Source organism: Coregonus lavaretus (assembly GCF_964263955.1).
Source record: "Coregonus lavaretus genome assembly, chromosome: 14".
Classification (NCBI taxonomy): Eukaryota; Metazoa; Chordata; class Actinopteri; order Salmoniformes; family Salmonidae; genus Coregonus; species Coregonus lavaretus.
The window spans coordinates 9095124-9123011 of record NC_140001.1 but is presented as its reverse complement, the minus strand read 5'-3'; the positions used below and the strand labels follow the sequence as shown (position 1 = coordinate 9123011).

At 43.5% G+C, this 27888-nt stretch overlaps 2 protein-coding genes across 6 annotated transcripts; both read left to right on the top strand.

Moving 5' to 3' along the window:
* The first annotated feature begins 14 nt into the window (after positions 1-14).
* Positions 15-11173, top strand: LOC311141520 (G kinase-anchoring protein 1-like). Of its 2 annotated transcripts, none has more exons than XM_084176869.1 (12): positions 15-101; positions 1531-1777; positions 1913-2071; positions 2525-2602; positions 2782-2914; positions 4062-4087; positions 4265-4411; positions 4548-4634; positions 9146-9209; positions 9379-9449; positions 9531-9611; positions 10767-11173. In XM_084176869.1, the coding sequence occupies exons 2-12, from the start codon at positions 1550-1552 to the stop codon at positions 10806-10808; spliced, it is 1116 nt and encodes a 371-aa protein (XP_084032995.1). In that variant the 5' UTR covers positions 15-101; positions 1531-1549; the 3' UTR covers positions 10809-11173. The 2 variants fall into 2 exon arrangements, with proteins under 2 accessions (XP_084032995.1, XP_084032996.1); XM_084176870.1 differs by having other exon boundaries at positions 22-95.
* Positions 11174-12612: 1439 nt separating this feature from the next.
* Positions 12613-21860, top strand: LOC311141521 (ubiquilin-1-like). Of its 4 annotated transcripts, none has more exons than XM_084176873.1 (11): positions 12613-12803; positions 13277-13428; positions 14000-14154; positions 17496-17725; positions 17817-17978; positions 18140-18338; positions 18968-19110; positions 19361-19444; positions 19527-19642; positions 19893-20064; positions 20313-21860. In XM_084176873.1, exons 1-11 carry the CDS (start codon positions 12678-12680, stop codon positions 20463-20465), a joined length of 1692 nt encoding a protein of 563 aa, XP_084032999.1. In that variant the 5' UTR covers positions 12613-12677; the 3' UTR covers positions 20466-21860. The 4 variants fall into 4 exon arrangements, with proteins under 4 accessions (XP_084032999.1, XP_084032998.1, XP_084032997.1 ...); XM_084176872.1 differs by having other exon boundaries at positions 18140-18356; positions 19533-19642; XM_084176871.1 differs by having other exon boundaries at positions 18140-18356.
* The last annotated feature ends 6028 nt before the right edge of the window (positions 21861-27888 follow it).

Genomic DNA, 27888 nt, shown 5'->3' with positions numbered 1-27888 from the left:
GGCCCGCTGCTTGCAGAACACTTTTTGGGCAACTGGGCCACCATATCTACTTTACCGACTGGAAGTGGTGAACGTGTGGTTAACTACTCGAACAGGTGAAAGTATGTTTAAAATTACATGTTTTCTTATTTTCCCTCAAACATACACTGTACAATATTTTAATGATCTGATTTCCAAATTATAAAAGCATTTGAGTTTGTCATATATACGAGTAATGATAGCCTATACGAGCTACTTAGCTAGCTATATCATTGATATGGATGCAATGTAGATAATATGCTAGCCAGCTAAAACTGTTATGACGGAACTAGCTAGGCAACGAAATTCGATGTTTTATTTAAACCAAGCTAATCGGACGGACACTGTTTCTTTCGGTAGTTAGATAACTAGCTATCTAGCAAGATCTCCAATTACCTAATGCCCACTCCCCTCTGCGCCGTGTTGTAGTAACGTTAAACGTTGAAACGGTGTTAACCAACTAGCTAGTTAGCTATAGGCAGACATATTACTCGCACAACGTTGAAACCCAGTTGGTTAGCTAACTACCTAGTTAACTACCTAGTTAGCTAACTAAACTGAAGAGAAGTGCCAGTGCGGGACAGGTGAGCCAGCCAGCAAGCTGCCCTTATAAGTGGCATGTGACATGATATGTCATGTAAGTTAACGTTAGCTACTAGCAATAAACTAATCTGCATCGAGCTAGCTAGCCAGTCACTGGAGCCAGACACAAGTGTTTACTACTTTGTTTACTCACCATAAAGTAGGCTAATACTAGCTACAGATTGTACGCCAGATAATGTAATATAACCAAATATTTTTGGTGTCCATTACTGGGCGTTACAGGAAAGCCACATACAAACCGCCGCCATAGATTTGACAACTAATAGCCTTTTCTTGGCGACAGTGGTGGAAAAAGTACCCAATTGTCATATTTAGTAAAAGTAAAGATATCTTAAAAGAAATTGACTCAAGTGAAAGTCACCAAGTAAAATACTACTTGAGTAAAAGTCAAAGTATTTGGTTTGAAATATACTTAAGTAGAAAAAGTAAATGTAATTGCTAAAATAAATAAACTATTTCAAATTCCTTATATTAAGCAAACCAGACGGCACCATTTTGTTGTTACAACTGGAAACAGACATTTCAAAGATACTTTTTTGACTGAATCGAAAACGAGGAAAAAAACGCCAAGAACAGGTTAGTTGAACAATCTATGGGGTTTGAATGGGGCTTTCCTGTAACTCCCAGTAATGGACACCCAAATCCCAGGTTATATCACATTATCTGGCTTACAATTTGTAGCTACATCATACTTGGCTACACAGCAAAATCTTTTCATTAAAGATCAGAAATAGGCAGGCTAGCTTATTGTAGAACCAGGCATTCACATTTGTCTGTTTTCCTATGACTTTCTTTTGGTTTATTGCTAGAGTTGCACAGGATAAGTTTAGATTTGAATGGTTTTGTCACTAAGCATGTGCCTAATTTGATGTGCATGTTTTCTTCTTGTGTGTATCTTATTGGGTTTAGGTTGTGCACAAATCAGCAGATGGCGTCAGCAATGATCTCCGTCCACACCACAGCCTCTCGCTTTGCCCTGCTCCAGGTCGACTCTGATTCGGACTCCGATTCCGAATCAGGAAGGACCAAAGGCGTCCGGGACTCTGGAAAGACTCGGCCCGGGAAGACAACTGGGGGGAAGTCCACCGCAAGCAACGACAAGAAGAAGGAGAAGAGGAAGAAGAAGAAAGAGCAGCAACAGAGCGAGGCCAATGAGGTGACTGGCAGAGGCATTTCAACTCCCTGTTCAACACCAATTTCTGGTGTTCCCAATGTCGGTTCTCAAAGGTTTCACTTTCACTAATTTACCTGAGCTTGAGGACTGATAATCACTCGTGTCTCCTGTCCCCAGTTAAGAAATCTTGCCTTTAAGAAGCTCCCTCAGAAGTCCTCTGCCCCGCCCCCCTCCCTGTCTCTGCAGGGTGTGGCCAATGAGCTGCTCCATCCCGCGGCAGGGGACCAAGCCATGCCCCCGGAAGGCTGGCAGCAATGGAAGCAAAGGGACAACCAGGTAGAACCCGACAGACACCCCTTCACTAAGAGCAGAGCCCTGTCCAGAAACAACCTATCCCTACCCCCCCAGACACTTGTTGAGATCTGAGATAATTGAATAGTTGTTAGAAATATGGTCCTACTACTATATTACTAATACATTTTAGATTTGATTCATTTGAGCAATTAGGGTTAAGTGCCTTGCCCAAGGGCACATTGGTATATTTTTCACCTGGTCTGCTCGGGGAATAGAACCGGCCCAACACACTTAGCCGCTAGGCTACATATACTCTAAAAAAATCTCATCTATATTGATTGCTTAGTCCTTAAGGGATAGGGGTTGTTTCTGAACAGGGCCCATGATAACACCTGACATGGTCATGAATGGGCATGAGTATTGCTCATGGGTGTTCCCCTTTCCTGACATTCACCATCTGATCCCATCCTTTATCTTTGTCTTTGCCAAATGCAGTTAACGAGTGAGCTTTATGAGGCCGACCTGGAGAAGGCACTGATGATGAGTAAACTGGAGTTTGAGAAGCACAAACAGGTACCACACTGCCCCGTCGCAGCATGCTGTTAGTAAACATCTAGCATTGACAAAAATCACGGAGAGCGGGAGATATATCTACACATGTATGGCTCTGCCAAAACATTGTTTATTTTGTTCATGAGGAAATGAATGTTCCATTGAAGCAGATGCTGTTCTTTTAAATTGCCTCCTGTCAGGATGATGACGGCACAGACATTCCCTCTCCCAAGTCCCGAGGAGCAGGAGGAGGGAAGAAAGACAAGAAGAAGAATCAACAGGGAAAAGACAAGAAGATGACGGTCTCTCTGAAGGACTTCCAGGCAGAGGGGGGTGAGACTACCAGTGGCAAACAGAGCTACCCTTATGTTAACATCGAACACTGCCCAACTTCATCAATACAGTGCCATCATAGCAGTAGCACGACTTGTTCAGCAATCCACTTCGAGCAGGTGCTGCGTAGATATGCTATAAATGCCTCACTGGCCCCACTTATCTTATTGTTCTGGTTTTTTTATGAAGCGTTCATGGGTTGTATGTTTAGTCACAATATTGTTTTGAAAGTTTGTTTTGAACTGATTCCCGACTGAGCCTTCTACTCAATGCATCGTCAGTGAGTGCTAATTAAGATTTCCTCAAAAGTCCATTACAGTGGCTTGGAAATACAATGACATTCAAAAGGACGCAAATAATTAGTAGGAAAACATTTTGTCATAATTTTGATGTCACCAGATTGACTTTAGATGTATAACTTTAGCTAGCTTAGACCCGAGTGGCGCAGTGGTCTAAGGCACTGCATCGCAGTGCTAGCTGTGCCACTAGAGATCCTGGTTCGAATCCAGGCTCTGTTGTAGCCAGCCGCGACCAGGAGACCCATGGGGTGCACAATTGGCCCAGCGTCGTCCAGGGTAGGGGAGGGAATGGCCGGCAGGGATGTAGCTCAGTTGGTAGAGCATAGCGTTTGCAACGGCAGGGTTGTGGGTTCAATTCCCACGGGCTTAGTCCTTAAGGGAATGGGAAAAAAATAAAATAATAATGTATGCACTCACTAACTGTAAGTCGCTCTGGATAAATGACTAAAATGTAAATGTAGCTAAGATTGAGGGGAGGCCACCGGATTTTAGCTAGCTAACATTAGCATTGCTAGCTATTTTTGACAAACTTTGCTAGCTAATGACAACATTGCCATCAGTCTAAAGTAAATTTGACGACATGATAATGCTGGCAAAGTTGTTTCCTACAAAATATTTCACAACTTTAGCAATGTCATCGTATTTCCAGGGACTATTGTGTAATTTAGACGAAACAGTAGTTAGCCTCCGTCCAGAATTACTGGGTTTATCACCACTTTAGGGCACCACTACGGCGCGGCCTTGAGAACGTTCATAATAATGGCATGATGCGACCGAGTGACGGAGGTGCAACCTATGAATGCTTGACATGTTGTGTTCTACTTTAAAAACATGATTCTCCTTTCCAGATCAGAGTAAGAAGCTGGAAAAAGAGGTGAGGGAAAACGTTGTTGTACTTTGTGTTGGGCTTACAGTGCTTCGGGCCATGGTTTAAACCCTGTCATGTGAGGATGAATGTGATGGAAAGGTGGTGATATTACGCAAATTGTGTAGGTTGTGTGTGTGATGTCATAATTCAAATTCTGAATCCATTGATGACATCACTCTCTAGGAGCAGAAACCGCCCGCACCTCCAGAAGACAAGTTCTTCAACAAGCTTGAGGATGACGTTAGCAAAATCGTACAGCAGGAAAAAAGACGTGAGCAGTTTTCTAACAGCACTGGCCTTGAGGTCACGACTTCAACAGAGCATGAACCGGTGAGGCCGACTGCAAATCTGTTTAGTGTAAAAATCATTTTCGCAAAACAACCTTTGAGTGACTGCTGGTAAGACCATGGAGGTCAGTGTAACTTATCTCTCAGAGCCTAACTGTGACTTCCATCACACCACTCAGGACCCTCGAACTGAGCAGTTAAAGGACGACCTGGAGAAGAAAGACCAAGAAATCGACAAGTTAAAGAAAGTCATTTCACAATGGGAGGTGAGTCATTGTAGGGATACTGGTACTAGGCTTTAATGGAGCACGCCTAAAATCAAATCAAATGTATTTGTCACATGCGCCGAATACAACAGGTGTAGACCTTACAGTGAAACACTTACTTACAAGCCCTTAACCAACAATGCAGTTTTAAGAAAAATAAGTGTTAAGTAAAAAATAGATAAGTAAAAAATAACAAATAATGAAAGAGCAGCAGTAAAATAACAGTAGCGAGGCTATATACAGGGGGTACCGGTACAGAGTCAATGTGCGGGGGGGGCCACAGGTTAGTCAAGGTAATTGAGGTAATATGTACATGTATGTAGAGTTAAAGTGACTATGCATAGATAATAAACAGAGTAGCATCAGCGTAAAAGAGGGGGTGGGGGGGGGGAACAAGGCAAATAGTCCGGGTAGCCATTTGATTAGCTGAGTCTTGTGGCTTGGGGGTAGAAGCTGTTAAGAAGCCTAGACTTAGACTTGGTGCTCCGGTACCACTTGCCGTGCGATAGCAGAGGGAACAGTCCATGACTAGGGTGGCTGGAGTCTTTGACAATTTTTAGGGCTTTCCTCTGACACCGCCTGGTATAGAGGTCCTGGATGGCAGGAAGCTTTGCCCCAGTGATGTACTGGGCCGTACGCACTAGCCTCTGTAGTGCTTTGCGGTCATGGGCCAAGCAGTTGCCATACCAGGCAGTGATGCAACCAGTCAGGATGCTCTCGATGGTGCAGCTGTAGAACTTTTTGAGGATCTGAGGACCCATGCCAAATCTTGAGTCTCCTGAGGGGGAATAGGCTTTGTCGTGGCCTCTTCACGACTGTCTTGGTGTGTTTGGACCATGATAGTTTGTTGGTGATGTGGACACCAAGGAACTTGAAGCTCTCAACCTGCTCCACTACAGCCCCGTCGATGAGAATGGGGGCATGCTCGGTCCTCTTCTTTTTCCTGTAGTCCACAGTCATCTCCTTTGTCTTGATCACGTTGAGGGAGAGGTTGTTATCCTGGCACCACACGGCCAGGTTTCTGACCTCCCTATAGGCTGTGTCACTGTTGTGTCGTCGGCAAACTTAATGATGGTGTTGGAGTCGTGCCTGGCCATGCAGTCATGGGTGAACAGGGAGTACAGGAGGGGACTGAGCACGCACCCCTGAGGGGCCTTCGTGTTGAGGGTCAGCGTGGCAGATGTATTGTTACCTACCCTTACCACCTGCGTGCGATCCGTCAGGAAGTCCAGGATACAGTTGCAGAGGGAGGTGTTTAGTCCCAGGGTCCTTAGCTTAGTGATGAGCTTTGAGGGCACTATGGTGTTGAACGCTGAGCTGTAGTCAATGAATAAATCAAATCAAATCAAATTTTATTGGTCACATGCGCCGAATACAACAGGTGCAGACATCACCGTGAAATGCTTACTTACAGCCCTTAACCAACAGTGCATTTATTTTTAACAAAAAAAGTAAAAATAAAACAACAACAAAAAAGTGTTGAGAAAAAAAAGAGCAGAAGTAAAATAAAATAACAGTAGGGAGGCTATATATACAGGGGGGTACCGGTGCAGAGTCAATGTGCGGGGGCACCGGCTAGTTGAGGTAGTTGAAGTAATATGTACATGTGGGTAGAGTTAAAGTGACTATGCATAAATAATTAACAGAGTAGCAGCAGCGTAAAAAGGATGGGGTGGGGGGGCAGTGCAAATAGTCCGGGTAGCCATGATTAGCTGTTCAGGAGTCTTATTGCTTGGGGGTAGAAGCTGTTGAGAAGTCTTTTGGACCTAGACTTGGCACTCCGGTACCGCTTGCCGTGCGGTAGCAGAGAGAACAGTCTATGACTAGGGTGGCTGGAGTCCTTTTGTCCAGGTGGGAAAGGGCAGTGTGGAGTGCAATAGAGATTGCATCATCTGTGGGTGTGTTGGGGCGGTATGCAAATTTGAGTGGGTCTAGGGTTTCTGGGATAATGGTGTTGATGTGAGCCATGACCAGCCTTTCAAAGCACTTCATGGCTACAGACGTGAGTGCTACGGGTCAGTAGTCATTTAGGCAGGTTATGTTAGTGTTCTTGGGCACAGGGAACTATGGTGGTCTGCTTGAAACATGTTGGTATTACAGACTCAGTCAGGGACAGGTTGAAAATGTCAGTGAAGACACTTGCCAGTTGGTCAGCGCATGTTCGGAGTACACGTCCTGGTAATCCATCTGGCCTTGTGAATGTTGACCTGTTTAAAGGACTTACTCACATCGGCTACGGAGAGCGTGATCACACAGTCATCCGGAACAGCTGATGCTCTCATGCATGCTTCAGTGTTGCTTGCCTCGAAGCGAGCATAGAAGTAATTTAGCTTGTCTGGTAGGCTCGTGTCACTGGGCAGCTCGCAGCTGTGCTTCCCTTTGTAGTCTGTAATAGTTTGCAAGCCCTGCCACATCCGACAAGCGTCGGAGCCGGTGTAGTACGATTCATTCTTAGTCCTGTATTGACTCTTTGCCTGTTTGATGGTTCGTCAGAGGGCATAGCGGGATTTCTTATAAGCGTCCAGGTTAGAGTCCCGTTCCTTGAAAGCGGAAGCTCTACCCTTCAGTTCAGTGCGGATGTTGCCTGCAATCCATGGCTTCTGGTTGGGGTATGTACGTACGTCACTGTGGGGACGAAGTCATCGATTCACTTATTGATGAAGCCAGTGACTGATGTGGTGTACACCTCAATGCCATCGGAAGAATCCCGAAACATATTCCAGTCTGTGCTAGCAAAACAGTCCTGTAAAAGACAAAGGACAGAATACTGCCATCAGGCATTTACAGTTGGTGTCAATTTACATGTGTGTGAATCTATATGTGGGTGTGTGTGTGTGAATCTACAGTTGAAGTTGGAAGTTTACACCTTAGCCAAATACATTTAAATTCACAATTCCTGAAATTGAATCCTTGTAAAAATTCCCTGTTTTAGGTCAGTTAGGATCACCACTTTATGAAATGTCAGAATAATTGTAGAGATTTATTTCAGCTTTTATTTCTTTCATCACATTCCCAGTGGGTCAGAAGTCTACATACACTCAATTAGTATTTGGTAGCACTGCCTTTAAATTGTTTACCATGGGTCAAACGCTTCGGGTAGCCTTCCACAAGCTTCCCACCATAAGTTGGGGGAATTTTGGCCTATTCCTCCTGACAGAGCTGGTGTAACTGAGTCAGGTTTGTAGGCCTCCATGCTCGCACACGCTTTTTCAGTTCTGCCCACTAATTTTCTATAGGATTGAGGTCAGGGCTTTGTGATGGCACTCCAATACTTTGACTTTGTTGTCCTTAAGCCATTTTGCCACAACTTTGGAAGTATGCTTGGGGTCATTGTCCATTTGGAAGAACCATTTGCGACCAAGCTTTAACTTCCTGACTGATGTCTTGAGATGTTGCTTCAATATATCCACATAATTTCCTTCCTCATGATGCCATCTATTTTGTGAAGTGCACCAGTCCCTCCTGCAGCAAAGCACCCCCACAGCATGATGCTGCCACCCCAGTGCTTCACGGTTGGGATGGTGTTCTTCGGCTTGCAAGCTACCCCCTTTTTCCTCCAAACATAACGATGGTCATTATGGCCAAACTGTTCTATTTTTGTTTCATCAGACCAGAGGACATTTCTCCAAAAAGGCTTTTTTATGGCAGTTTTGGAGCAGTGGCTTCTTCCTTGCTGAGCGGCCTTTCAGGTTATGTCGTTATAGGACTTGTTTTACTGTGTATATAGATACTTTTGTACCTGTTTCCTCCAGCATCTTCACAAGGTCCTTTGCTGTTCTGGGATTGAGTTGCACTTTTCGCACCAAAGTACGTTCATCTCTAGGAGACAGAACGTGTCTCCTTCCTGAGTGGTTTGAGGGCTGCGTGGTCCCATGGTGTTTAAACTTGCGTACTATTGTTTGTAAAGATGAACGTGGTACCTTCAGGCGTTTGGAAATTGCTCCCAAGGATGAACCAGATTTGTGGAGGTCTATAATTCTTTTCTGAGGTCTTGGCTGATTTCTTTTGATTTTCCCATGATGTCAAGCAAAGAGGCACTGAGTTTGAAGGTAGGCCTTGAAATACCTCCACAGGTACACCTCCAATTGACTCAAATGATGTCAATTGGCCTATCAGAAGCTTCTAAAGCATGACATAATTTTCTGGAATTTTCCAAGCTGTTTAAAGGCACAGTCAACTTAGTGTATGTAAACTTCTGACCCACTGGAATTGTGATACATTGAATTATAAGTGAAATAATCTGTAAACAATTGTTGTAAAAATTACTTGTCATGCGCAAAGTAGATGTCCTAACCGACTTGCCAAAACTATAGTTTGTTAACAAGACATTTGTGGAGTGGTTGAAAAATTAGTTTTAATGACTCCAACCTAAGTGTATGTAAACTTCCGACTTCAACTGTGTATTTGTGTGTAAATGTATATTTGTGTGTAAATGTATATTTGTGTGTAAATCTATGTGGGTATGAATCTATATGGTCCGCATGGGCTCCGTTCCTGATCTCAATCCTCAGGTGAAATACAAAGAAGTGAAAGCCAGAAACTCCCAGCTCCTGAAGATGCTGCAGCAGGGAGAGAGTGAGTACAGCTACTGCACTCCTAATGCAATCTGACTATACTGTAATCCATTACTGGTGCATTAGGCTATTGCACTCCTAATGCAACCTGCCTATACTGTAATCCATTACTGGTGCATTAAGTAGGCCTACATGTCATTCATTCACTTATTCTCTCACTTTCTCCACAGTGAAAGATAAAGCAGAGATCCTACTGCAGGTGGAAGAGCTTCTAAATATCAAAGAGGAGCTGTCTTCACAGGTGTGTGTTTGTGTGTCAAACCTTTCAACTTGCCATGCAAAGCTGACTTCCTGGTTGAATGACCTTTGTTTCCCTCTCCAGGTGACATCACTACATGCCTCACTGGAACAAGAGAAGTCGAAAGTGAAAGGTTTACAAACAGATCAGCCAAAACACCATCCGGTAGGACGGCGCACACATACTCATCACACTTGCAAGTGGCCCTTAATACAACACACATTTAGTTTAAAGCCGCAATATGTATGGGGCGGCAGGTAGCTTAGTGGTTAAGAGCGTTGTGCCAGTAACCGAAAGGTGGCTGGTTCTAATCCCAGAGCCAACTAGGTGAAAAATCTGTCGACGTGCCCTTGAGCAAGGCACTTAACCCTAATTGCTCCTGTAAGTCGCTCTGGATAAGAGCGTCTGCTAAATGACTAAAATGTAAATTTAATGTAGCTTTTGGGCAACCTGACCAAATTCACATAGAAATGTGTGTTATAGATCTGTCGTGGAAATGACAGAAATTGGTTATTAGAAAAGCACAAACATAACATTTTCCATCACATGTCATTCTCATTGAAAGCAAGTCTAAGAAGCGGTACATCTGTTCTATGTGCGCTATTTCTATGCTTCCCGTTCTTAAGTTTTGTACACCAGCTTCAAACAGCTGGAAATACAATATTTTTGGTTATGGAAAATATATTACACAGCGGTTTAGATGGTACAATGATTCTCTACACTATACTTGCTTGTTTTGTCACAAACTGAAATTAGGCAAACTATTAGAATTTTAGCAACCAGGAAATGGTGGAGCGATTTCTACATAGTGCCTCTTTAACTGTCCCTGTCTGATTTAAAATCTGCAGCTCTCGCCTGGTTCCGAGAGAGGAGTTAGAGCTGCAGTGTAGAATGACCATTGTTTGTTTGTTTTATTGTTCAACCTGTGTAAAGCCATGTGTCAAGTGTGTGTGTGTGCATGCATGTGTGTGCTCTCCTCTTAGATCAGCCAGGAAGTCACCCCTAGGAAGATTACCAAGGTAACAGTGCAGCTGCAGCAGTCCTCACTCTCCAGAACAGGACACTACTAGACTGACACAAAACTGAACCGTTTACTCAGTCCAACTCATTACTATAAGTCTCAATGCTAACTAGTGTAGTTCAGTTGAAGGATGTTAGTTTGGTTACAACTTACAAGCCGGTCATATCATGAAATGTTTAATCTCTTGAGCTGTCTTAAGCCGTTGTAGACGGTCAAGCCCCTGACAAGCTAACCAACAAACTACCGATGTAAGACACTCTGTACTGACTCCATACTTCCTGATCTCCTCTGATTGGCAGGGAAACAGGAAGGGGAAAAAGGGTCCAGAGTCCGATCTATGAAGACCGCAGAGGAAAGAACATTGACTGCAAAAACAAACTAAGCCACTCCTATTCTTCAGGGTCTCCTTGTTTGTACTGTTATTCTCTACTGGTTTCATGCGTTATGCATGCCTTGTATTACCACACATCAACTCCTGGATGTGTTGAACTGCAGAAGTCATGAAAAGGCTTTTAATAAAGGCTCTGATAAAGATACGTTTTAAGTTGACTGACATCATCGCAGCTCCTCTTTTTGTTCTGGTATGGAGCTCAAGCGGCTGTCTGCTCCTCCCTTTTTCTGGTATGATGCCAAATGGCAGGTGTGAAATGTATGTTTTTTTCCCTTTCACTGCAAGGTAAATAAACTACTTTTCCTGTGTAAAGTCATGTCTCGTTGTGGTATTATTACTTCTATGTGCTAATGGTAGGCTACAACACAAGATGCTATATTTCTCCTGTTTTTGATGCTAATGAGAGTTAGCATATTTTAGTGTTGCCTCATCTTCACTCATCATGATTAATTCATGACAAATTACACTATATATACAAAAGTATGTGGACACACCTTCAAATTAGTGGATTTGGCTAATTCAGCAACGCTGATTGGTGTATAAAATTGAGCACATAACCATGCAATCTCCATAGACAAACACTGGCAGTAGAATGGCCTTACTGAAGAGCTCAGGGACTTACAACGTGGCACTGTCATTGGATGCCAACTTTCCAACAAGTCAGTTCGTAAAATGTCTGCCCTGCTAGAGCTGCCCCGGTCAACTGTAAGTGTTATTGTGAAGTGGAAATGTCTAGGAGCAACAACGGCTCAGTTGTGAAGTGGTAGGCCACATAAGCTCACAACTGGATTGCCGAGTGCTTTAGCACGTAAAAATCGTGTCCTCTGTTGCAACACTCACTACCACATTCCAAACTGCCTCTGGAAGCAACATCAGCACAAGAACTTTGTCGGGAGCTTCATGAAATGGCTTTCCATGGCCGAGCAGCCGCACACAAGCCTAAGATCACCATGAGCAATGCCAAGCTCGGCTGGAGTGGTGTAAAGCTCGCCGCCATTTGACTCTGGAGCAGTGGAAATGCGTTTTCTGAAGTGATGAATCACTCTTCACCATCTGGCAAGTCCGATGGACAAATCTGGGTTTGGCGGATACCAGGAGAACGCTACCTGCCCCAATGCATAGTGACAACTGTAAAGTTTGGTGGAGGAGGAATAATAGTCTGGGGCTGTTCTTCATGGTTCGAGCTAGGCCCCCTAGTTCCAGTGAAGGGAAATCTTAACGCTACACCATACAATTACATTCTAGATGATTCTGTGCTTCCACATTTGTGGCAACAGTTTGGGTAAGGTCCTTTCCTGTTTCAGCATGACAATGCCCCCATGCACAAAGCGAGGTTCGTACAGAAATAGTTTGTCGAGATCGGTGTGGAAGAACTTGACTGGCCTGCACAGAGCCCTGACCTCAACCCCATGAACACCTTTGGGATGAATTGGAACACAGACTGCGAGCCAGGCCTAATTGCCCAACTCCATATTAATGCCCATGATTTTGGAATGAGATATTCGACGAGCAGGTGTCCACATACTTTTGGTCATGTAGTGTATCTAATCATGGCTGCAGTAGAATGAATGTAGGAATGTTCAGAAGCATCTAACGGAAATTAATTAGGCTACAATATGTGAAAATATTCAGACCTAAAGAAAATAATAAAGCTATCCCTGCACTGTTACCCATTATGCCGTTTGCAGATATTTTTCGAAGCAGCATGATGAGGACACCAGGAAATAAAATCTCACATTACGAGATTCGCTTATGCAAACAGTCTGTTCTTTGCCCGCGCGGTCAGACATCGGTCTGTCCCCACCCCTAGAGCAAAAAGATGGATAATACTGTGGATGTGGACGAGCAACCATCCGCTGCTGAATGTAACATCATCAGAGTTACTGTGAAAACACCAAAGGAAAAAGAGGAAATCGCCATTCCAGAGAACAGCTCTATCAAACAGGTCAGTGTGGTCATTGGAGCTGTCATATTGGCTTCTCGTGTGGAATCCCGTTTATTTGGTCAAGTCACCGTGTCTTATCTGAACATGGTCTAAACCACACGTGGCAACTGTCAAGTATAGTTGTAATTCGTTTTTCTATTTGTAATGTTGTTTTGGATTTTAACACCTACGTGCTTTCATGGATGTAAACTTTTATATGCTGCCAGGCCAGTGGTCCTGTCCCCACCGAAGTGCACCCACACACAGCTGGACTGATGCAATCAGCTTATTTGTGAATGATGCAATGTTTGTGCCTATGTGACAATTTTTTATTAAGCTGTCTTCATGACAATGACTTATTTTCTTTACTGTTGTTGGCCAAGTGTGACTCCCAATATCTGATATAGCCTACAGTAAAATGATTTTTATCTGTCTGCTGCTTGGCAGGGATGAGTTAATGTCTCTCCCTTCTCCCTGCCTGCCTGTCTCTGTAGTTTAAGGAGCAGATAGCCGAGCGGTTCCAGGCACAAACAGAGCAGCTGGTGCTCATCTTTGCTGGGAAGATCCTCAAAGATGCAGATCTGCTGAGTCACCAAGGCATCCACAACGGACTGACCGTCCACCTGGTCATCAAGACCCAGAGCAGGTACACACACTCCCATCACACACACATAGGTAAGACACACCCATCACACACACGTAGGTAAGACATTTTACATTTACATTTTAGTCATTTAGCAGACGCTCTTATCCAGAGCGACTTACAGTTAGTGAGTGCATACATTTTTCATACTGGCCCCCCGTGGGGGAGGGTAAGACACACCCATCACACACACGTAGGTAAGACACACCCATCACACACATGGTCCTCTGTAGCTCAGCTGGTAGAGCACGGCGCTTGTAACGCCAAGGTAGTTGGTTCGATCCCCGGGACCACCCATACACAAAAATGTATGCACGCATGACTGTAAGTCGCTTTGGATAAAAGCGTCTGCTAAATGGCATATTATATTATTATTATTATTACACACCCATCACACACACGTAGGTAAGACACACCCATCACACACACACGTAGGTAAGACACACCCATCACACACACGTAGGTAAGACACACCCATCACACACACGTAGGTAAGACAAGATGAAAGCATTAAAGCTGTCCCCAAAATTGGATTGATGGGCATTATAACTGTCAGTTTCCCTTTCTGTTGAAGGCCTCCGGAGTTGTCTGCCTCTCCTTCCAGCAGCACTGCCTCAGAACAGGCCCAACCGGAAGGCCCTACCTCTGTCCCTGGACCCCCTCCTGTAGGCCCTACCTCTGTCCCTGGACCCTCTCCTGCTTCTTCAGCCACTTCTACCCTCAGCCTGGGTAAGACCAGCTGTATCCTTCCCTCACCCCCTTCATCAACAACACATCTGCCACGCTGACCCTCAACACGGGGGCCCCTCAGGGGTGCCTGCTTAGTACCGTCCTGTACTCCCTGTTCACCCACGACTGTGTGGCCGTGCACGACTCCAACACCATCATTAAGTTTGCATGTGACACGACGGTGGTAGGCCTGATCACCAGCCTATAGGGAGGAGGTCAGAGACTTGGCTGTGTGGTTCCAGAACAACAACCTCTAGCTCAACGTCAGCAACACAAAAGGAACTGATCGTGGACTACAGGAAACGGAGGGTCGAGCACACCCCCATTCACATTGACGGGGCTGTAGTGGAGCGGGTCGAGAGCTTCAAGTTCCTCTGTGTTCACATCACTAAGGATCTACAGTGCCTTGCAAAAGTATTCATCCCCCTTGGTGTTTTTCCTATTTTGTTGCATTACAACCTGTAATTTAAATTGATTTTTATTTGGATTTCATGTAATGGACATACACAAAATAGTCCAAATTGGTGAAGTGAAAAAAATAACTTGTTTCCAAAAATTCTAAAAAAATAAATAACGGAAAAGTGGTGCGTGCATATGTTTTCACCCCCTTTGCTATGAAGCCCCTAAATAAGATCTGGTGCAACAAATTACCTTCAGAAGTCACATAATTTGTTAAATAAAGTCCACCTGTGTGCAATCTTAAGTGTCACATGATCTGTCACATGATCTCAGTATATATACACCTGTTCTGAAAGGCCCCAGAGTCTGCAACACCACTAAGCAAGCGGCACCATGAAGACCAAGGAGCTCTCCAAACAGGTCAGGGACAAAGTTGTGGAGAAGTACAGATCAGGGTTGGGTTATACAAAAATATCAGAAACTTTGAACATCCCACGGAGCACCATTAAATCCATTATAAAAAAATTGAAAGAATATGGCACCACAACAAACCTTCCAAGAGAGGGCCGCCCACCAAAACTCACGGACCAGGCAAGGAGGGCATTAATGAGAGAGGCAACAAAGAGACTAAAGATAACCCTGAAGGAGCTGCAAAGCTCCACAGTGGAGATTGGAGTATCTGTCCATAGGACCACTTTAAGCCGTACACTCCACATAGCTGGGCTTTACGGAAGAGTGGCCAGAAAAAAGCTTAAAGAAAAAAATAAGCAAACACGTTTGTTGTTCACCAAAAGGCATGTGGGAGACTCCCAAACATATGGAAGAAGGTACTCTGGTCAGATGAGACTAAAATTGAGCTTTTTGGCCATCAAGGAAAATGCTATGTCTGGCGCAAACCCAACACCTCTCATCACCCCAAGAACACCATCCCCACAGTGAAGCATGGTGGTGGCAGCATCATGCTGTGGGGATGTTTTTCATCGGCAGGGACTGGGAAACTGGTCAGAAGTGAAGGAATGATGGATGGCGCTAAATACAGGGAAATTCTTGAGGGAAACCTGTTTCAGTCTTCCAGAGATTTGAGACTGGGACGGAGGTTCACCTTCCAGCAGGACAATGACCCTAAGCATACTGCTAAAGCAACACAATGGGAAACATTTAAATGTCTTGGAATGGCCTAGTCAATGCCCAGACCTCAATCCAATTGAGAATCTGTGGTATGACTTAAAGATTGCTGTACACCAGCGGAACCCATCCAACTTGAAGAATGGGCAAAAATCCCAGTGACTAGATGTGCCAAGCTTATAGAGACATACCCCAAGAGACTTGCAGCTGTAATTGCTGCAAAAGGTGGCTCTACAAAGTATTGACTTTGGGGGGGGTGGATAGTTATGCACGGTCAAGTTTTCTGTTTTTTTGTCTTGTTTCACAAGAAAAAATATTTTGCATCTTCAAAGTGGTTGTCACGGTTTCGGCCGAGGCTGCTCCTCCTCCTGGTTCGGGCAGGCTTCGGCGGTCGTCGTCCCCGGAGTACTAGCTGCCACCGATCTATGTTTCATGTTCGTTTGGTTTTGTCTTGATGTTGTACACCTGTGTCTTGTTAGTCCTCGTTAGTGTCCTATTTAGTTCTCGTTGTGTGTGTTTGTCTTTGTGTGTGATTGCTCTTCTGTTTCGTGTTGGAGCTACGTACTTCCCTCCAGTGTTTTGGAGAGGTTTTTCGCACATGTTAGTGCGCCATTTGATTGACGCCTGTGTGCGCCGTTATTTCGCCTTCGGGCTTATTGTGCTTATTTTCTACGTGAATATTGCACTAAAGTCTTTTGGACTGAGCTTCTGCGTCCTGCGCTTGATTCATGCACCACACCCACCTTCAGCACCCCTTGACAGTGGTAGGCATGTTGTGTAAATCAAATGATACAAACCCCCCCAAAATATATTTTAATTCCAGGTTGTAAGGCAACAAAATAGGAAAAATGCCAAGGGGGGTGAATACTTTCGCACGCGTCTGTATCATGGTCCACACACCAACACAGTCGTGAAGAGGGCACGACAATACCCCTTCGCCCTCAGGAGGCTGAAAATATTTGGCATGGGCCCTCACATCCTCCAAAAGCTCTACAGCTGCACCATTGAGAGCATCTTGACTGGCTGCATCACCGCTTGGTATGGCAACTGCTTGGCATCCGACCGCAAGGCGCTACAGAGGGTAGTGCGTACGGCCCAGTACATCACTGGGGTCGAGCTCCCTGCCATCCAGGACCTCTATACCAGGCGGTGTCAGAGAACGGCCATAACATTTGTCAGACTCCAGCCACCCAAGTTATAGACTGTTTTCTCTGCTACCGCACGGCAAGTGGTACCGATGCACCAAGTCTGGAACAAACAGGACCCTGAACAGCCATAAGAGTACTAAATAGTTAGTTAAATAGTTAACCAAATAGCTACCCGGACTATCTGCATTGACCCTTTATACACAAACTTTTTTGACTCCTCACATACGCTGCTGCTACTATTTATTATTTGTCACTTTATTCCAAGTTATATGTACATATCTACCTCAAATACCTTATACATCAACTCGGTACTGGTACCCCGTGAATATAGCCAAGTTATCGTTACTCATTGTGTAATTATTACTTTTATTATTACGTGTTTTACTTTTCTATTATTTCTAAATTTCCTTTCTCTCAGCATTGTTGGGAAGGGCCCGTAAGTAAGGATTTCACTGTCAGTCTACACCTGTTGTTTGCAAAGCATGTGACAAATAACATTTGATTTGATCTGGGGCTTTCTGTGGTGTGTGGATGAGTTGGTAGCCAAATGTTTCTGATGGGTATTTGCTACCTCAAAATGAAGCTTTGTCCAACAGGGAAGGTTTGGTAAAGCAATGAAACTGAGTAGAAATAAACAAATGTTTCTCGCCCTCTGTCTATATCCTGTAGGAGGTCTGGGGACAGCTGCTGAGGGGTCTGGTCTCTCTGAGCTGCAGAGGCAGCTAATGTCCAACCCTGAGCTGCTGGCCCAGATTATGGACAGCCCCTTGGTCCAGGGCATGCTGTCCAACCCAGACACGATGAGACAGCTCATCATGGCCAACCCCCAGATGCAGCAGCTGCTGCAGCGCAACCCCAACATCTCCCACCTGCTCAACAACCCTGACGTTATGAGACAGGTAGGCGTGTGTTGTTATACCTTTTGAACCTTCTCTCTCTCTTCCCTCTGTCCTTGTTCTCTCATTCTCCTATTCTTTTCTTGTCCTTCAGACCCTGGAGATAGCACGGAACCCGACCATGATGCAGGAAATGTTGCGCAACCAGGACAGGGCACTTAGCAACCTTGAGAGCATCCCTGGTGGCAACAATGTCCTCCGCAGGATGTACACTGATGTTCAGGGACCCATGCTCAATGCTGCTGATCAGGAACAGGTAGGTACACACGCACAGTTCCTGATGTAACTTTACAGTGTAACGTTAACATTTAATGCCAATCATTGACAAGGACAAGTAAAAGTAAACTGGTTGGAGGTAAATGAACTAACTGGTATGCTGGTGTATGTTTAGCTGGACTGTAACCCTCTCTGGCTTAGATTGCAGGAAACCCTTTTGCTTCTCTGATGACCTCGTCGTCAGGGGAAACCCAGTCACCCCGGGTAGAGAACAGAGACCCCCTCCCCAACCCCTGGGTTCCTCCTGCTTCCACAGACACCCTTGTAGGCACCGCCACACCCACCACTTCCCCCACCCAATCCAGCAATGGCCCTCAGACCACCCTGCACAACCTGGGAGGTAGAACATCTAACAGTGGTACACACACGCACTCACATTTATACATGTTTATGCTCACACATAGGTCAATGGAGCAGAATGTTCTATTTTCTCTTTTCAAAACTGATTGAATGGCTATTCTTACCGTTTATTCACCTGGAACTTACCGCATGTGAAATAAATTACACATAAACTAAAATCACTTGCCTGCAACCAAATTCATTTGAATTTTGAATAATTTAGTCCAGACCATTTTTTTGTTAAACTTTGAAGTGAAAAATAGCAATTTGTGCAGTTGTAAATCAAACAAATATACATTTACATTTTAGTCATTTAGCAGACGCTCTTATCCAGAGCGACTTACAGGAGCAATTAGGGTTAAGTGCCTTGCTCAAGGGCACATCGACAGATTTTTCACCTAGTCGGCTCGGGGATTAGAACCAGCGACCTTTCGGTTACTGGCACAACGCTCTTAACCACTAAGCTACCTGCCGCTGGTAGTGAACACCAATCGTTTTTTTCAATTTCAACGTATGTTTTAAGAAATAGTGAATCGTGCAAGGGTGCCAACATACCTGGCTGCAACTGTAGGCTTACAAATTCATTAATAAGCCCTCCTGTATCCCCCAATGATGATTGTGTGGGTATAGCGGGTATGTTCAATAGTCCGGGCATGCAGAGTCTTCTGCAGCAGATCACTGAGAACGCCACGCTGATGCACAACATGCTGTCAGCCCCCTACATAAGGAGCCTACTCAACAGCCTGAGCCTGAACCCTGACCTTGCAGCACAGGTACATACACACACACACAGTACACACACACACACACACACACACACACACACACACACACACACACACACACACACACACACACACACACACACACACACACAGCACACACACACACACACACACACACACAGTACACACACACACACACACACAGCACACACACACACACACACACACACACACAGTACACACACACACACACACAGTACACACGCACACACACCTCTAATGTCCCTGAATGTTTTAGATGATGCTGAACAACCCACTGTTTTCTGGGAACCCCCAACTGCAGCAGCAAATGAGACAACAACTCCCAGTGTTCCTCCAACAGGTCAGAGACCTTAGAACACCAAGTGGTGCTGGGATTGGTCCTCTGACCGCTGTGAGAGTCTTTCTGATTGGTGTTTCCTCAGATGCAGAACCCTGAGATGCTGTCAGCCATGTTCAACCCCAGGGCCATGCAGGCGCTGCTGCAGATCCAACAGGGACTGCAGATCCTTGCCACTGAGGCACCTGGATTCATACCTGGGTATATACACCACATCCTCTTCCTTCAACTACATACCTCAGTACACCAGTTCTCCATACCTCCACATGCATTTATACAGAACATCCATACATCAACATACACCTTCACTTTTCACCTCAATAGACCTCTACCTACAGTACGTCTTTAAGCGTCCTATATTTTGTATTTTGTACTCCACCCACATAGTTCCTGTAGCAATGTAGTGTTGAGCTGTGGTCGGCTGACGCCATGATGCCTGTCATTCCTATAGGGTTGGACTGGGAGGCGCTGTCTCAGGTCTTAACCCTGCCCCTGGGTTGTCATCAGACCCCGCCCCTAGTGACCTCAGCAGTGAGTCCCAGGTAGTCACGGAAACGGGTCAGCGGCAACAACAACAATTTGTGCATCAGATGCTAGACGCTCTCGCTAGCACCAATCAGCAGGTTCGCCCCAGGATTGATCTGCATTATTCTCCCAAAACCTGACCCTGTTTTACTTCAAGCCTCTCAAAGTGGTGTACATGTCCCAATCCCTAATCAACCTTTAAGCCTTATGTCCTATCATGCATTTAGGGGTTGGTTTGGGATTGGGCCTATGTTGTGTCAGCAGGGTGGGGAGAAGAGCATTAAACACATTACCATCATCACAAATGGAAGACAAAGTACTGTACCATTGTGTGCTTTGTGTGCAGGCTCAGACTGAAGAGCTGCCGTTCCAGCAGCAGCTGGAGCAGCTGAGTACCATGGGCTTCCTCAACCCAGAGGCCAACCTGCAGGCCCTCATCGCTACCGGGGGAGACGTCAACGCTGCCGTAGAACGACTGCTGGGCTCGCAACCCTCGTAACACACACACTTCACATGTGCACATACAATTAACAAATTCACATGTGCACACACACAGAGACTCACTTACTCGTACAATCATACATTTGTACAATCGGATGCTTGCACATTGTTCACTCACAGAGACCTACTGAAACATGAACATGCATTCCTGAATGTCATTTATTTTGTGTATGTAAGCTGCTGAACTGTGAAGTGTTCTGAATGGCCTTAGTTGGTTCAGGCTCTAGTCTGGATCATGCTGGCTTCTGCCACATTCCTTTATGCAGTAAAATACCTACCCTAAGAGTCCTACCCTAAGAGTCCTACCCTAAGAGTCCTATCCAAGGCTCTAAGAGTGAATATGCTGCTAATCTCACATCAATATGTATTTCCCTGCTGCTACCAAGGCCTTAAACTCAAATCAGGATGTTAAAATAACCCCCAAGGGTTCCCTACTGGGGACCCTTGAGAGCATGTGTATAGCAGTCTTCATTCTGTGTATATGTAATGCACTAAATGCTGTGTGTCCTTTTTGCCACTTCATTATGGTATAGACTAGGGGCGGCCAGAGGGAGGTGCTCATTTTGGAAGTGGGCTGCTCATTTGACTGTTACATGGAGCCGGCCTTTTGCTGACAAGCTTGTTAAATATCAGTCCCTCATATCACGCTTGCCCAGCCTTGGATATGAGTGCAAGCTAGTAGCACTGATATTAAATATTTCCAACCAATCAAGAAAAAGTGCGCCAGTGGCTTTATATTTATTCCCATTGATAATACAATGACTCACTATTAAGCTCTATGTAGCTCTATGTGCTTTATTAACTCTTAACTAAATGTACTTTTGACTTGCGTGTTATTTTATGGTTGTTATGGTTTATGTTGTTTTATTGTCTAATGTTCAAACCCTTATGCCAAAACCTCATAGTATGTTCTTTATGTTCCTAGGGTTAGGCCTATATATGGAGGATGAAGTGTTTTCTTTCTAAACCCCATCTACTAAACCCCATCACATGTTTCATGTCTTTCCATATCAAGTAAAATTGAGATGTATGTATTAATTGTACTGCACCACTGACTGGCTAGAGTGCGCCTGGCCTGTGACAAATACAATGTGCTCTGTCGACCACTGGAGGGCACTGTTGACTCAACTCTCTTCTGCCTCTTGAGAGAGAATATAAAATTCAGGAGCCATTGAAATACTGTACATGCAAAAACAGGTGCAGGGATGGAATCTTAATAATATACCTCAATGGATAGAATATCATTATTAGAGTGCTTATCAAGCAATTGTTGAAGTCACCTTCCTAGCACATTGATAACAACTGCCTTGGGAAAACACATATTTTGGGTTTTAGGATTTAATTTGCATTCATTCTCCTGTGTGCAGGTTAATAAAGTGAAATGGAAAAACAAGATTGCTTTGTGTGTATTTGTCTTTGTCAATGTGTACACAAACTGTGATGCCATGGTCATTCCTGATGTACCCCTGACTGCCATTACAACACTTGACATTTGAAATGCCAATAATGGTAACTCAGTTTCAGGGTCTTGTTAACCTAACATAGCAGGCGTAGAATGTTAACCTAACGTAGCAGGCGTAGAATGTTAACCTAACGTAGCAGGCGTAGAATGTTAACCTAATGTAGCAGGCGTAGAATGTTAACCTAATGTAGCAGGCGTAGAATGTTAACCTAACATAGCAGGCGTAGATTGTTAACCTAATGTAGCAGGCATAGAATGTTAACCTAACGTAGCAGGCGTAGATTGTTAACCTAATGTAGCAGGCGTAGATTGTTAACCTAACGTAGCAGGCGTAGAATGTTAACCTAACGTAGCAGGCGTAGATTGTTAACCTAATGTAGCAGGCGTAGATTGTTAACCTAACGTAGCAGGCGTAGAATGTTAACCTAAAGTATCAGGCGTTGAATGACGCCTGAGCTGTGTTCCAGCTTCGTTTTTTTCAGGGGAAATGGAAGTTAGGTTGAAAACACTGTATCCCTGAAAACTGGATGTTAGTGTTTTCTGGTGACTCTGCTAGGGCGTTGTGAACAAAGTAACAGAATCAGATTTTTCTCTTCACAGTTTCGATGGCATTATCATCCAGGGGCGTATTCATTACCACACACTGCAGCAGAACACTTTGCAACGGAAAAATTAAAACAAGTGTTTATTTTTGGACTAATAGATTTGCTAATATTAATATATATATTTTTTTTTTATGGGGTAGATCAGCTTTAATATTGCAGATAGATTGTAACTTCCATCAATGTAATTGTCTGCAATCCCCCAAATGTTTATTTTTTTCTCTCGCAAATATATATACAGCTCTGGAAAAAATTAAGAGACCACTGCAAATGTTTCTTAAATCAGCATCTCTACATGTATGACAGCCATTCCATTCCAGTGTCTGTTGAATTCCAACACAGGCACACCTCATTCTACTGAATTAGGTACTGATTAGGTGATCACCTGACCCAAATCTTATTTAACGAGGAAAAGTATAAAAACCACTGCTGTGGTCATCACTATCCTCTTGCAATAGGACCAGCTGGATGGCAAAAACAGTGCTAATTGTACCTCAAAAGTAATATTAATCAAAAAAGAACTATTGACCATGCCAAAAGAGTTGAAAAGGAAAGTTTTGAGTGAGGAAAAGAAGGGTTCAATTCTGGCTTTACTGGCAGAGGGATACAGTGAGCGTCAGGTTGCTTCCATCCTTGACATTTCAAAGACGGTGGTTCATAAGGACAAGGTCAAGCAGCAGACATTGGGGACAACAAAGCTACAGACAGGCAGATGGCGAAAACGACTCTCTACTGACCGGGATGACCGCCAACTCATTCGAATGTCACTCAACAACCATAGGATGACATCAAGTGACCTACAAAAAGAATGGCAAACGGCAGCTGGGGTGAAGTGCATGGCGAGGACAGTTCGAAACAGGCTCCTAGGGGCAGGGCTGAAGTCGTGCAAAGCTAGAAAAAAGCCCTTCATCAATGAGAAGCAAAGAAAAGCCAGGCTAAGGTTTGCAAAAGACCATAAGGATTGGACCATAGAGGACTGGAGTAAGGTCATCTTCTCTGATGAGTCCAATTTTCAGCTTTGCCCAACACCTGGTCGTCTAATGGTTAGACGGAGACCTGGAGAGGCCTACAAGCCATCAAACAAAGCCGAGCTGCTTGAATTTTTGCGCCAGGAGTGGCATTAAGTCACCCAACATCAATGTGAAAGACTGGTGGAGAGCATGCCAAGACGCATGAAAGCTGTGATTGAAAATCAGGGTTATTCCACCAAATATTGATTTCTGAACTCTTCCTAAGTTAAAACGAGGTCTGACAACACTGCATATTTTTTGTTATTTTGACCAGTTGTCATTTTCTGCAAATAAATATGTACACACATACATACATACATACATACATACATACATACATACATACATACATACATAAATACATACATACATACATACATACATACATATACATATCCTTTAAAACAATATATTTCCCTTTATTACTTTCCAACCCCACCACCCCTTCCCTAATTGGAGTAAACTAGTGAACAACAATGCTTAGGCCTCTACTTCCAGCTTATACATACTATATACATTTTATAGACACAGTCAATTTTACAATAATTATATTTTGTTTGTTTTTACTCCTGAACTTCCTCTACCCTCAACCTCTCAGATCATTTTCATGATGTCCATCTGGTTTGCTTCTATATGCCATACCATGTCTTTCTAACTGTGCTCTTTCACAAAAGCTCTCAACCTATAACCTATATACAGTGGGGAAAAAAGTATTTAGTCAGCCACCAATTGTGCAAGTTCTCCCACTTAAAAAGATGAGAGAGGCCTGTAACTTTCATCCTAGGTACACGTCAACTATGACAGACAAAATAAGAATTTTTTTTCCAGAAAATCACATTGTAGGATTTTTTATGAATTTATTTCCAAATTATGGTGGAAAATAAGTATTTGGTCAATAACAAAAGTTTCTCAATACTTTGTTATATACCATTTGTTGGCAATGACACAGGTCAAACGTTTTCTGTAAGTCTTCACAAGGTTTTCACACACTGTTGCTGGTATTTTGGCCCATTCCTCCATGCAGATCTCCTCTAGAGCAGTGATGTTTTGGGGCTGTCGCTGGGCAACACGGACTTTCAACTCCCTCCAAAGATTTTCTATGGGGTTGAGATCTGGAGACTGGCTAGGCCACTCCAGGACCTTGAAATGCTTCTTACGAAGCCACTCCTTCGTTGCCCGGGTGGTGTGTTTGGGATCATTGTCATGCTGAAAGACCCAGCCACGTTTCATCTTCAATGCCCTTGCTGATGGAAGGAGGTTTTCACTCAAAATCTCACGATACATGGCCCCATTCATTCTTTCCTTTACACGGATCAGTCGTCCTGGTCCCTTTGCAGAAAAACAGCCCCAAAGCATTATGTTTCCACCACCATGCTTCACAGTAGGTATGGTGTTCTTTGGATGCAACTCAGCATTCTTTGTCCTCCAAACACGACGAGTTGAGTTTTTACCAAAAAGTTCTGACCATATGACATTCTCCCAATCCTCTTCTGGATCATCCAAATGCACTCTAGCAAACTTCAGACGGGCCTGAACATGTACTGGCTTAAGCAGGGGGACACGTCTGGCACTGCAGGATTTGAGTCCCTGGCGGCGTAGTGTGTTACTGATGGTAGGCTTTGTTACTTTGGTCCCAGCTCTCTGCAGGTCATTCACTAGGTCCCCCTGTGTGGTTCTGGGATTTTTGCTCACCGTTCTTGTGATCATTTTGACCCCACGGGGTGAGATCTTGCGTGGAGCCCCAGATCGAGGGAGATTATCAGTGGTCTTGTATGTCTTCCATTTCCTAATAATTGCTCCCACAGTTGATTTCTTCAAACCAAGCTGCTTACCTATTGCAGATTCAGTCTTCCCAGCCTGGTGCAGGTCTACAATTTTGTTTCTGGTGTCCTTTGACAGCTCTTTGGTCTTGGCCATAGTGGAGTTTGGAGTGTGACTGTTTGAGGTTGTGGACAGGTGTCTTTTATACTGATAACAAGTTCAAACAGTTGCCATTAATACAGGTAACGAGTGGAGGACAGAGGAGCCTCTTAAAGAAGAAGTTACAGGTCTGTGAGAGCCGGAAATCTTGCTTGTTTGTAGGTGACCAAATACTTATTTTCCACCATAATTTGCAAATAAATTCATAAAAAATCCTACTATGTGATTTTCTGGAATTTTTTTCTCAATTTGTCTGTCATAGTTGACGTGTACCTATGATGAAAATTACAGGCCTCTCTCATCTTTTTAAGTGGGAGAACTTGCACAATTGGTGGCTGACTACATACTTTTTTTCCCCACTGTACTTATTATGGACACAGTATGCTTACATTATGAGTTATCTTGTTATTAGTTGTTGCTGGTTGTTATTAGTCCCATCCTTCAACTCCATTCAACACCACCCATCTGTCTCTTAACATATATTGTATTGTTGATCGATTGACTATGACTTTTCAGATCACCCAGTAATGCTATCTCCAGGTAAATATTGCAATCCTTCAGCCATTCCTGGACCTGTGTCCAGAAACAAGCTACAAATGGACAGTACCAAAACAAATGATCTAATGATTCTGTCTCTTCACAGCAAAATCTGCAGAGCTGGGAAGATTGTATCCCCATATAAATAACATTATATTGGTAGCAAGAATTTCATATAATAATTTAATTGAAAAATTCTAAATTTTGAATCCGGCGTCGTTTTGCGTACCAGTTCATAAACACTATGCCATGGGATCGGTACGTCAAAAATCTCTTCCCAACTATTTTGCAATCTATATGGGACGGCTGTCAATCCTTTGGTCCTTAAATGAAACTGGTATACTTTTTTATTTATCACAATTTTCTTTAACCAATTATGTTCTTTAATGCAAGGCCGACAGACAAGTTCCTTACCTTTTCCCCCTTCCACTTTCCTCTTCCATTTTTGCGGTAATGCTGCAATTATTTGGTTGTAATTTTGGGTAGAGCAGACATTTCCATATGTTTTTGTTAGCTGCATGTGCAACATAACTCCACCAGTCCTACCGATGATATCATTTACTAAGATTATACCTTTTTTAAAACATTTGGTCAAAACAAAAAGTTTTTTAATCAATTAGTATATTTGAGTTTAACCACAATATTTGTTGCATTATTTGTTCTGTCGTTTCTGGAGGATTCAATTGAAATTGCAACCAACTTTCTATGGCTTGTTTTAAAAATAGTGATATTTGGGAGATAATTTCCTTTTTTAATAACTGAAAGTGAGAGGTTGTAATCTGAATAAAGGGAAAAAGGCCATTCTTGAACATTGGGTGAGACAATCTTACTAATTTGCTAGAGAACCAGTTCGGATTTAAGTATAACTTTTGTATGACTGAAGTTTTTAGTGATAGGTCTAATGCTTTAATATTTAATCATTTCTGTCCTCCGAATTCATATTCATTATATAAATAGGCCCGTTTAATTTTGTCTGGCTTGCCGTTCCAAATAAAATGGAATATTTTTTTCTCATTTAATTGAAAAAACTGTTCGCTAGGCGTAGGCAGGACCATAAGCAAATAGGTAAACTGGGATAATACTAAAGAGTTAATCAGGGTGATTTTTCCACAAATTGACAGGTATTTACCTTTCCATGGTAGCAAGAAATTATCTATTTTTGCTAACTTTCTATTAAAATGTATTGGAGTGAGATCATTTATTTCATTTGGGATATGTATTCCGAGTATATCCACATCACCATCAGGCCATTTTATTGGTAAACTACATGGTAATGTAAAATTTTTATTTTTTAGTGAGCCAATACATAATATAGTACATTTATCATAATTGGGTTGTAATCCAGAGAGTTTAGAAAATGTATCTACAGTGAGGTAAATAAGTATTTGATCCCCTGCTGATTTTGTATGTTTGCCCACTGACAAAGACATGATCAGTCTATAATTTTAATGGTAGGTTTATTTGAACAGTGAGAGACAGAATAACAACAAAGAAATCCATAAAAACGCATGTCAAAAATGTTATAAATTGACTTGCATTGTAATGAGGGAAATAAGTATTTGACCCCTCTGCAAAACATGACTTAGTACTTGGTGGCAAAACCCTTGTTGGCAATCACAAGGTCAGACGTTTCTTGTAGTTGGCCACCAGGTTTGCACACATCTCAGGAGGGATTTTGTTCCACTCCTCTTTGCAGATCTTCTCCAAGTCATTAAGGTTTCGAGGCTGACGTTTGGCAACTCGAACCTTCAGCTCCCTCCACAGATTTTCGATGGGATTAAGGTCTGGAGACTGGCTAGGCCACTCCAGGACCTGAATGTGCTTCTTCTTGAGCCACTCCTTTGTTGCCTTGGCCATGTATTTTGGGTCATTGTCATGCTGGAATACCCA

Excerpts from the sequence above, each read along its gene's own strand:
- LOC311141520 (XM_084176869.1), top strand. The coding sequence starts at position 1,550 with ATGGCGTCAGCAATGATCTCCGTCCACACCACAGCCTCTCGCTTTGCC. Across the intron at positions 2,603-2,781 it reads AGTTTGAGAAGCACAAACAG|GATGATGACGGCACAGACAT; the intron begins GTACCACACTGC and ends GCCTCCTGTCAG. Across the intron at positions 2,915-4,061 it reads GGACTTCCAGGCAGAGGGGG|ATCAGAGTAAGAAGCTGGAA; the intron begins GTGAGACTACCA and ends TCTCCTTTCCAG.
- LOC311141521 (XM_084176871.1), top strand. The coding sequence starts at position 12,678 with ATGGATAATACTGTGGATGTGGACGAGCAACCATCCGCTGCTGAATGT. Across the intron at positions 12,804-13,276 it reads AGAACAGCTCTATCAAACAG|TTTAAGGAGCAGATAGCCGA; the intron begins GTCAGTGTGGTC and ends CTGTCTCTGTAG. Across the intron at positions 20,065-20,312 it reads TCGCTAGCACCAATCAGCAG|GCTCAGACTGAAGAGCTGCC; the intron begins GTTCGCCCCAGG and ends CTTTGTGTGCAG.